Below are 12017 nucleotides of genomic sequence, written 5' to 3'. Positions count from 1 at the left end.
TCAAATCTAACAGCAAGCATACAGGATCCCAACACAAAACTATCTTTAAATATCATTTAAATACAACTTTAAATATCATTCAAGTGTCTTGAATCTCTGGTGATCGCTCTGAGAAGAAATGCCAGTATTTACAATCTGTCAGTGCAGAACTTTAACATTCATTCGGTTCTAGACATGCTTTGCTTGGACAGTTGAGGACATCAAAAACTTCTAAACATATTGACTGATCTCTGTGTTGCTTTTCATGCAGCTTTTCTTGACAGTCAAGAAGCCTGAATGTAGAGAGAAATTAGATTCTCTCTGTACTAAACATTCAGACTACAGATTTCAAACTAGGTGCTGGAGTTTATCTGACTGGCAAGGACAGCGTGAATATGTGAATACAAAAACTATGTAAATTCCTCTTCTGTATTCTTGTGTGCAGAAGTGACTCATTTAAATACAGTGAGAGGTGGGATTGTGGCAGATGATCACAAGTGCTGTGTGTTATTGCTGTACTACAGAACCTGGAGATGCTTCCTCACTTCCAGATCTTAGTAGACCTGTATCTATAACAAGTAGTAAAGGTAAAACTAGCAATCCCAGTACAAGATGGAGGCATGCAACAATCTCCTGCTCCTTGTTCTGCAGCTTATTTTCAATAGGAAGCAAACACAGGTGGGCAGACTGGGAAGGGGTTGTGCTTTGCTTCAGTGAGCCAGGATCTTGAGACAGGCCATGATTCTGTGTAGATACTTTGTTTAGATATTCCCTGCTTAGTTATACTCCAGAAATAAGAAGTGCTGTCAAAACTGATTCTGCACAGGAAGCAACAGCCACATTGTTTTTCTCCCAGCCTTTTCCTTTTTTCTGTCACCCACCAGTAGCCAAGACAACTAGTTAGGAGAGTTCAACATTCAAGCTCTATGCCACAGAAGAGAGCTTAAAACCACAGTTTACCTACAGGTAGTGCAAAATAGCTGCATAAATGGCAGTCTGGCCTATGCAAAGACTGAAACCTCCCATGTCAACACCTAACCCGAGTAGGCGCTCTAATAGAAAAGACAGAGGACAAAAAGGTGCAGAATGTAACTCTGGGTTTGAATTACAATTGAGTCAGAATGGAGGGAGGCCCACACTGCTCCCAGGGAATAAGCACTTCTGCCTTTAGACAAAAAACATACTCACAGGACAATCTTCATCCACTATGAAGATGGTACACCTCTGCACTTGCATGAAGGATATTATAGTGGCAGCTATCTTCTTCAGAATTACTTCCAAAGACTGCTGCTCTTCAAAAATCAGGCTGGCAAGATCAAGAAGCACCTGGGGAAAAGATCTTTTGTGAAATTTTGACTAACTGTGATTTAAGCAATAATTATCATTATTCTTCTTCTCTTCCCTGAATCAAGGAAGCCAACATGTATGTCTGTGACAAAAACTAAGTTTTGGCTCTCACACAGACTGCAAGGTACATAATAACCAGCTTGATGCTTTTGATGGAAGAAATAAACAGCATAGTTAGCTGTCTGATGGTTTTGGTCAGAAAGACAGAATAGGTTTAGGCATTAACAATTCATCAAATGAAACCTGAGAAATCCACAGTTATTTGTCCTTAGGAAACCAACTAGTTTCTCATGGCTCATGTGCATTCTGAAAACAGTGATATTTAAATTTCTTAAGACTTTTGAACACAATTATTATCTGTTGTAATTCTAACAGATCCTAACGAACTTGTTTGGTGAAAACATCCTTTAGATACAGTCTGCTGTATTTCAAAGCTGCTGCCAAAGAACTTAGCTGCTCAGGTAAGCTCACATTATATTCCTTTTTACTCACAAAAAGCATGGAGCTAATTTGAAAAGATTATCCAAATTTGTACCAATTTACAAACACTGATAGTCACTTGGAAACTCAGACCTACCAGAAAATTGTTAAAACAACTTCTGCCTAGTTGTTTCTGCAAAATCTTTCCATACCATATAGGCAGACATATTCATATGTAAAGGCCATGGCATTAATAATCCATCTGTGATAAAGATGGCTGCAAAATACAGTTACATTAATCAGAAGGAAATTCAGTTTTCTATCTGATCATTACTGAAAGTATGGTTAGTGACTATTTATAGTTGTAGTAGACTAAAGGAGCAATCTGTATAACCTCTACCACTCTGTACAGATAATCCCATCTGAAATTTCTGGAACATATACATCTCCAGTTGTGTATTATATACAGTGAACCACAGGCTAACTTCAGGCAATATCAAGTATATTGACATGGAGTTAATTTTCTGACATGTAGTTTTACCTTCCTCCCCTTGATAATCCACTTCTCGCAGTCCAAGCTGGAATGTGCCCAGCTGCTTCTCTGTGCAGTTAGTTAGAGCTTTATTAGAGATACACAGCAGCCAGAGTAATTAAAAATAGCCAAGGACTAACTACCATACGAGAAATATTAGGAGCAGGCAGTGATTACTAGCTAACCACTGTAATACCTGTATTCCTGGGACAAACCTGTTAACCGTACCTGATTACGCCTGTTCTCAAGCAAAGATGTCTCATACAATTGAGCATTGTGAAGAACAATTCCACAGAATGCCAAATATGCAGCAAAATCCTGAAGACAAATGAACATCAACACCTCATGAAGATTATGTCTTACAGCATCTTAACTATATTCAAAGATAAGCTACTGCAATTTTTTGTTCTCGCTTTGAAGTATTAGTTGGTGGTTTTAAGTTATTTTTGGTGACCATACATTCAGGTGTGGGCTTTTTTCCCGTTACTCATCATTTGTTATTTCCTCAAGAATCTCTTCTTTCCTTTTTAAATAGTGATCTTCACAGTTTATCCTGGTAAATGTAGGACTGATACAAGAAGCAGCTCAGAGGAATCAAGTGATTTTGCAACAATGCATATTTAATCTAGAAAAACTGAGTGCAGACAACCAGCCTCTCTCATTTTGGGGAATTCAGTCTCTTGGAAAGTGGAAATAAAATTTTACTAGTATAGCAAACCCACAATTTTTCCCTTTCAGAATGGGATTAATTCTGATATCCTGCAGATATTCAGTATCCATTCTGTTGTAAAGGGGAAGTCTTCAAAGGGAAAGGGTGAATTCTGGTATTTTTATTGCTGAGAGTTAAGTCAAATTCCTCAGCGTGAGTGCAGCCTGGTTTTCACTATGAATGTGAATTTTCAATCTGAATGTGAAGTCGGGAAATGTTTGGAAAGCAACTTCAGTGTAAGAATTAGGAATCAAGGTGCTGTCTACTCTACTGATTCTCTCATATACTGTTCATAATTTATCCAAAACATTTTCTCATTCTGCAATTGTTATATTGAGAAGTGATACATTATTTAACAAAGAATCACTGCATGAATTTAAATATTCAAAAAGTATTTTTGGGGAATGCCAGGAGAGTCAGAATAAATTAATAAAAAATTATGTCTACTAAAAGTTGTGAAACTGTTTTACAATGTATTTCAGTAGAGCAAGCCTGCATTTCAGAGATGTATGAGAGATGCTATGCTGATCCAGAAATTAAAACTATTTCACATCCACACTTCTCAGAGCCTCATAAAGAAAGAAAGAAAATCACAGTATTACCAGGTATTTTTACTTTTTCAGAGATGTTTAATTTTTGCTAACTTTAAAATTTCTGATCAGCATTAAAAGTAGTAACATATCCATCCCCCATTCCCCTGTGAAAATAGAAGACATAAAGGTCCAGCTTTTATACCTTTTCATCTTGTTCAGTGAACGTGCCTCCAATTCCAGATTTCTTATTGATTGCTTGAGCTACACCAACAACCTAGTGTATTCAAAATGGAGTAATTAGATAAATTTTAGGAGTTTGTCATTGGATTCTATTTCTAGACGTATTTATAGAAGATAATAAATGATCATTACAGGTATTCATGTGGTTGACCTTTGGATAACAGAAGATATTTAAGCCTGTTTTTTCCCAGTTTATTCATGTAAAAAATAGCTGAGAATGAACCTGAAATATCAAAAAAAAAAAGAAAAAAAAAGTGGCATGAGTCCTGGATACTCTTACAAAAAGGGGTTGATTTGATCCAAATTTGATTCTCTAAAATGGATTAATCATCTCCCTGAAAGACAATAATAGTGTGTGCTTCTGTAGTCATAAGCCAAACCACACAACAGCTCTCTGCAGTTCATCTGCTTGTGTGTGTAGAAAACACCCTTCCTGCCAGCTCTGACAAAATTTCCAAAACACAGCCTCCTTACAGGATCTAGAGTTTGGCTACAATGATCTTTTTTCATTTTGTATCTCCCTAAATCTGACCAGATTCATATTCATCTGCTGAAAAATAGTATACAAAGGTTGTGTTCCCGCCAGACCCAAGTTTGTCACTCTAACTCACTACGTTTTTAAAGGTAGGCTTTTACTAAGACCACATTAAACAAACGTTGAGAAAAGTATTTTTTTATGCTTCAGCTGGTAGCTGGACTGTCCTTCTTGCCAAGACATGCTGATACCTTGCCATTTAAAATTATTTTTCCTATGGAGCAACTCAGAAAGTAGGGAGGAATCTTGGTTTACAGGTAGAGAAGCGAAGCAAAGGGTATCGTCATTCACAGGTCCTGCAGGACATCTGCAGTGGACCAAAGAAGCAAACTCATATGCCCTGATCAACACTAAAGGCTTTCCAGAAAGTAGTTCTGCACATGGCTTAAAGCAGCTTCATGAATTAGGGCTGCCCACTTAAGTAAATCGGTGCACAGATAGTAACAAAGAGAGTTTATCTGAACTAGAAAAAAAATACTATGATTTATGAAATAAAGACATCAACAGACCAGCCCCCTTTACTACCTATGTAGGCTAGTCTCCTTTTAGGTTTAAGTGGAAGAAAATGGAATCCATGTAACAATAAACCAAGCCAGATTACACATCTAGTTTTGTTCTTACAAAGTTCTGTCTAAATTACGTTAAATCCCAAGTTATGCTTTTTTAGTACAGAAATAATCTGTGGTAAAATTGGATTTCAAGTTTCTGAACGTAATTCCACGAACTGGGAAATTAAAACATCATTTCTTACAAAACAGAAAACACTCCCTTTAAGGACAGTCAATTACAGCCCAATCTGCTGGTGCTTTGATAACTTTCTACACAGAGAACAGTTAGCCAATAAACATGATCTCTGGATAAAGGATGTTGGTTTAGATTTTAAAAGAATGTGAAATGAATGTGGGAGAATAACACAGCTGTTTAAGCATGATGCTTTTGTTACTGCCAGTCTTTGTGGAGTTCAGTTCCGCATCCTGGTGAGAGCCTCCCAGGAAATTAATCTGCCTTGCAAACAGAAGAACTCCTTATAAAAATGAAAGTGAAATTCAGATCTTTGCTTAGTACTGATTCCAGTTTCTAAAGGAGGCTCTAACACCAACGTCTGGGGACTAATGAAACTGGGTGGTTGCTTTGGACTTCATATTCAACATAGACATTGATAATGTCTGGTAAGGAGACACCGGTTGACTTGGATCTGTTTTTCAGAGCCCAAAGAAAACCAGAGAATATAAAGAAAACTTTGTAAAAGTCAGTATGAAGAGAAAGTGAGCATGTCTTTAAAAAAATAACTCATCGGCGTAGTCTTTCTGTAGATTCCCCACTGCAGTTATTCAAGCTGTGTACTGGCAGTGACCATTCTGTCCTGTAAACAAGTTTAAACTTTTGGATTCTGTGCTTATCCTTGTACTTCTATGCTTCTACTCCTCCGAGTCATAAATTATCCATGTAATTTCACAGCACACTAAAACTGGAAGGCTTTCAGGAAAGACAGGTTACTTTCAGTTGAGATATTGCTGACTATCACTGTCAGTAAGGTGAAAATGAGGTTTTCTAACTCGAATATTTTGTCATTACATTAAAAAAGGTTATTTGTTTCTAATATTATACTACACATTACTAATACACACTTTTGTTCTCTATTAAAATAAATTGTTACTACAACAAATGTTTCTCATGCATAAACATTTCCTAGATGATAGGCTTTCAAGGCCTTAGCCTTTCCCCAATATTATTCAGTATGTTTCCACTCCTTTGTAGACCTTGCAAATCATTACTAATCTGACTTTAGGCTTAAAACAATTGGAAAAAGTATAGTTTCCTTGATTTGTGAAGTAAAAAAAAAATAAAATAAAATGTTCTGATTGTTAGTGAGTAATAATGACAAGTTTCTATAATTGGTATCAAGAGCAGGTGCTATACAGTGGTGAACCCAATGATGACGGATAAGAAAGGGACCAAAGTAGACGACCTTCAGAGGAAGGTGCTAAGTGGAGGGTGGGGGCAATTATTTCTGAACGGCTGCTTACATTGGTACCCAGAAATAAAGCCCACAGCTTATGGTATCAAGGTGAATAGCGACTTGAAGCACCTGGAATGGGTTTAGGTTAAGGCAGAGCTGAAAGAGGAGCAGCACCAGACCAAGAGGTTGGCAAGGGAGGCTGGAAACTGGGAGGAGCTAGAAGTCATTCACTAAACCCCTGCACTTTCTTGCAGTTAGACCGATCATCTATTTAATTGGCTAAATATCATCTGCTAAACTCAGCAAGTCTGCTGTGCAGTAAACTCAGAGGCTGGAATGTGCCAGAACAGGTGAAGCCCACCTAACCAAGTACAGTAACACGAAAGAGTACATAGTAAGAAGCCATAAAGTACGTAAAACTTCTGATTGTTTTTAGATTTTTTGGGCAAGATTACAACAAATGATTGACAAAGCTGCAAAGAACTTCCTTTGTTTGAGATCCAAGCAGCATAAGACCAATGCAAGGTGTTAATGATGGTATATTTTTCATCTTGCTTTTTTGGGGATAAACAATATCAGAAGAAAAGAGTGTGGTGCGCATGTATGAAGAGTTGTACTTAAATTAATCATTAAATTTATAGTTGATAAACTGATGGAAAGCATACAGTTTTGTTTTTGTAATGGAAAAGACGACAATTTACTAGGTTTCAGCCAAGCCTTCCCAAAAATACTGATGTCACAAATAAGGTCATTGTTCTGCAGCGTAAATCACTGCCAACTGTGGGCTCAAAAATGTCTGTCTGAAATAAAGCTTAACTGTCAGCTCTATTCTATACAACCCAGTTTTTCCCACAGTCAGCTTTTCATTTACTTCAGTGAGGAATATGTCTTATCCAGTGAACTTTCTTAATATAATAACAATGTACAACCAGCCTTACATACTTCTGTAGCAGACTTTGAATAGTAATCAAATCCTTTAACCAGTCAATATGCTTTCATGTTAACCTACATGTGCAAAGATTAATGGTTAGGCCTTTTCTCGTACCACTGTCTTCTGTGGGTATTTATTTAATTTATTTTTTTTTCAGTTTTGATCCAACATGAGCTGCGACAACTTTAATGAGGTCAGAAGCTTTTTAAAGCATCCAAAAGGTGAGTGCTTTTGCCTTGTGTAAACACACCCCCTCCATGAAAGGAAAGTCTGTGGTGCTTAAAAAAGCTATAAGAAAACAGTAAAAGGACCATATTAATACAGCAGAAAGACTACTTAGGTTTCCTTTATTAGCACTGCAGATTTCTGATATGTTAGCAAAGGCATGTGTTCCAAGAGCAATGGTCATTTTTGGTCTTTGTTAAGATCTTTAATAAAAGGTTTTAGCTGAAGAGGGAGGGAGTAATGAAGAGAAGAAACCTGCTAAAAATTCATGGTTGTCTTAATGATGATAAAAACTTTGTGCAGATGCAAATTTTTTTGTTGTTGTTTCAGTGGCATTTCAAGCTTTTGAAGACAACTTTGTAGTATGTGCCATTTTTTCCCATACAAAATAAGCAGTTCTAAAAAATAAATTTGTCCAAATTCTGGCCTCATTTCCTTCACTACAAATTCCAGTGAACTTCACTAAATTCTGCAGAATGTGCCGTAGAAACAGTAATGAGAAAAGCCTCAGATGGATAGTATCTAGCCATTGGAGTCTTGCTGGCAACCAGGTAATTAAGAGAAGATGTAGGAAACTCAAGAGGATCTGTTCCTGTTACTAAAGTAATTACATAGTTAGGACAAAAGTAAATCATGTGGTAGCATTTCAGGCCATGGAGAACATATGCCTACATTTTAGAGAATACTAAGCACAGTATGAAACACAAATCCTCATTTATCTAACTTAATATAAACAAATACAAAATGACAGTAGGCCTAATCTGTGATCTCCAGGCTGGGAGTCATGTTTGCACTAGCAGAAAAATCAAATCCAAGATGACTGACTGCTCTGAGCTCAGCTATACAGAAAAGAGTCAGATAACAGGTACACTAAAAGTATGAAATTTTTGTGGCAATAAACAAGGCATATCAGAGATAAAGCTTGGAGAATACTAAAAATACTACAGTCCACTCAAACAACTGCTCATCAAAACACTGTTCCAGTCTAACAAAAAGGTGGTTTTTAAGTTACTTAAGCACAGTGTTCTGTGTATCTTTAATTCTCTAACAGGCAGGCACCAAGTGAACTTTTTGAAAATTGAATGCTGTAGCAATGAAGCAAAGGTATGTATGTTGGAAATCTTGTCTTTTTCCTACTAGGCCTACAGAATTATCCTGTATATTCCTTGTTCACCCAATATAAAACTAGTAGGAAAGAAAGGGGTTAAAAACAGCTGTGAAAGGGGATGACCATTAGAAAAGCTAAAGGTAGTATGGCAGACTGAAGAAAACCAGGACTAAGGCAGAGGAAAGACTGAAGTATCTGCTTATACTTTGCTACCTGTGAGCTTATGGCCTAATCCCCAAAGTAACCAGTCAGCTGTTGAGTGCTATGTGCTTTTTCATGGGTTTCACCTCCAGTCTGAGTAGGTAATTTTATATATATATACACACACACACACAATACAATGAGATTATAGAATAAGGTATATCTATAGTAGTCATGCAGTTCCTAATGAGAACCTTCATCCAGGTTTGCTGTATTGAAAGCACAAAAAGGGTGGTCAGAGAGGAACAAGCTGTATATAAAGGACCCCTTTAAAGTCTGTTGGAACAATTCCCCTTAGATGAGAAACCAAGAACTTCTGTTATTTTCCATTCAGATCACATAAGACAAACATAGACCATGAAGACAAAAAGCAATTTTGATGATGGAATTGTTCTCTCACTTTCAGTCCCAAAAAGGGAGAAAAAAACCCCTCCAGCAGTTACTGTGTCAATATCCACATCTGTTGTACCACATCTGAACACAGGTTTCCTAATTGTATTTTTGCTGGAAACACAAGTAATATTCAAGTGCTGTTACTTGTTCTGTAACCTTTCTTCTTGATCGTTACCTGTTATCCCATTTAATAAAGCCTGATCCACATTACAAGGAGACATTTCTTCTCGTTATCACAGAACTTTATTACTATTTTCTTGCAATAGCCATCTCCTGCCTCTAAAAGTATCAGGGTACCTACAGTATTTCCCAGTAGATGATGACTGATGACATCGGTGCTGATAACTCTGCTCTGAATTTTATCTGGATTGTTTCACGCTGTGATTTTTTTACTCACTAAGATTACAGGCCTAACTCTGTGAAAGCTGTTCCAGCTCTACAGGCAGCTAGGGCCCTTTTTAGTTTGTTCTTACTTCAGCTGACTTAAAAATATAATTAATACAATTTTGCTTCCTAAGATGTATTTTTTTTTATTTACTTCGCTGGTATGTGAAGAAAAATGACATTAAACCAAAGAATGGTAACAAGAAGAGGGAAACTCAACTTTCCTCTCATTTTTGAATATGGGAACATAGCTACTTGAGAAGACAAAGTAGTTTTAACCTTACTTTGTTCTCATGGTCTTGTAGAGCTTTGATTCAGGCTTATAAAATTATCCTGCAGGGACAGAACTGTATTTACAGACTTTCATTTTTAATCAACAAAACTTTCAAATCCTCTTCTATCATTCATGCCAGCAGTTGCCTGCATGATTTCCAGCAGTCTAGCTACTATAACACATGTCTCAGCATAAGCTGAAAATCCACCCAAGAAGCAAATTACTGATCTCTATAATCCTGCCGCAAGACTGCTACTGAAGCCTGAGTTAATTTGCTTAAAGTTGGCTTGGCTAGATCTACACTGTCCTGCAGTGACTGCAACGTATTATACCTGAAGTGACCACTGTGGGAGAAAGTAACTTAGCTGGCTCACATGTCTTGTCACATTTTATACAATACAATTAAACAGGATATTTTCAAAGGCTGTTGTAAATAGACTAGCACCCCTGATTTGTTGGGGAGAGCTTCCCAGTGACAGAAGATAGGGCAAAGTAAACAACAAACTGAACAATTGGAGTGAGCACTGCCAGAATAAAACAGTTCCCTAGCCAATTAGTAGGAAGTTCAATCTTACATACTCTGAGCCTGGGAGGTAGGTCTCAGTTAATTCAGCTAAAAGTTCCAATATGAGAAAATCCTACAGATTTTAGTAGAAATCTAAACTGAAATTTAATTTCATGGAAATTATTTTGCACAGCTGAAATAAAAAAAAAATGCTGAAATAACAAAAAAAAAAAGAAGTCATTCCTGTAGATGTTCTACAGGAGCTGCAATGACTGTGCATCAGAGACCATCCATTGTACAGACATTCCAAAGCAGTTAAGAGAGCTGTACTGAGCAGCACTTCTGGCTAACTCCACAAGCTGGTTTGAGCTTCCCTAGTAAATTCTGTCAAATTTTGCCAAAATAACTGTTTGTTTACAAATGTCTACAAAACCAGATGGAGAAATCTGAGGTGATAATTATTTGCAACAACTTCTGTAGGCCTTTTTCTGGGTCTCTGAATCCAAGACGAAACAAAATCGCAAGAAAGTGCCACTGCATTTACTGACTTCATTACAGGAGCTCTAGAGGGCAAATCAGTACCATTTGAAGCTTCTGAAAAATTAAAGGTTTAAGGATACACCAGGAATGAAAGCTGCTTTTTGAGATACACAGTGCTGAACTGCCACAAACTTCAGTCTTCTGCCAGTAGTGGCAAAATCCTGACTTCTGTATGAGCACTGTCGCACTGAAATGGTTAGCACTAATAGCTACAGCTCAAGCCTGTGGCCAGCAATACCAGTTTCCTCTTGCAAAAGAAATAGCCACGGTAACTCTGTTGTACAAGGTGGCTAGCACTAACTTTTCTGTTGTGGTTTTTGTACTATTGAGGATAATAATTCAGTCAGTGTGGAAGGTTTTGATGTGTTCTTTGATAACATGTTGATAATCCAAGCAGCAAGTCTTACACACTGATGTCTAGATAGCTGTATACAGTTAGCTCGTACAGAAGAATCACCAGGAAAGGAAATCTTTCAAGATCAAAATAGAATCTTTGCTATGGCTTCACATTCACCTTATGGCAAATCTGAATACAGGGATAGATGCTAAAATTATCTGACTTAGAGCCATTGTGTTTTCCTTTTAAAGCAGAATACAACTGATTACCCAAGGCCTTCCTTCCTCCTTGTTTTCTTCAGTGGCAATAACCAGCAAATGATACAGTCTTGCATGCCAGAAAGCATCACGTGGCAATATTTTTGTCATATGACAGGATGGAAAGAATTTGTCTTATTAGAGGCTGCGCAGCAGAGGTTTACAGAGATCAGAACTTTGTTCAGAGCCCCCCAGGCCAGATGCAAAGCTCGGTCAGTATGCATTTGTAAAATGAAAAATGATAACTCTTCATAAAGCTACCACTATACCAGTCTCTATAATCTGATCTTAAAGGCCATAATCAGCAGACTTTTCTGCATCTGAAATGCAATGCTCCTGTGGCATTTCTGCCAGCAAGAAAAGGTTGAGTAGGGGATTGAGAAAAGTCCTTTTACTGTCAAATGAACATAATTCCATTCTTCATGTGCATCTGTGCAGAGGTGAAGTCCTCCTACTGTACTGCTTTTTTTGCATTTTTACTAGTTCCTGGGTCCTTTTTATGAGCTCTTCTGTGAATCAGACTGTTTTCTTCATTTCTTCTACGGAATTTCTTACTAGCTGTTATTTTTAAGGAAGACTTTGGTTTCTCACATGCCTCATGGAAATA

At 37.3% G+C, this 12017-nt stretch overlaps 1 protein-coding gene across 5 annotated transcripts in view; it reads right to left on the bottom strand.

Annotated features, from left to right (window-relative positions):
* The window catches only part of PDE5A (phosphodiesterase 5A), a 142718-nt gene that overhangs the window by 40151 nt on the left and 90550 nt on the right, over positions 1–12017 (bottom strand). For all 5 annotated transcript variants that reach the window (XM_040584203.1, XM_040584194.1, XM_040584185.1 and 2 more), the window contains 3 exons: positions 3723–3794; positions 2507–2596; positions 1168–1305 (listed from right to left, as the gene is read on the bottom strand). In XM_040584203.1, coding sequence (XP_040440137.1) covers positions 1168–1305; positions 2507–2596; positions 3723–3794 — 300 coding nt within the window. The remainder of the gene's footprint in view (positions 1–1167; positions 1306–2506; positions 2597–3722; positions 3795–12017) is intronic.

This window comes from Falco naumanni, chromosome 1 (genome assembly GCF_017639655.2).
Source record: "Falco naumanni isolate bFalNau1 chromosome 1, bFalNau1.pat, whole genome shotgun sequence".
NCBI classification, from domain to species: Eukaryota; Metazoa; Chordata; class Aves; order Falconiformes; family Falconidae; genus Falco; species Falco naumanni.
This window is presented reverse-complemented; position numbering and strand designations above follow the sequence as displayed.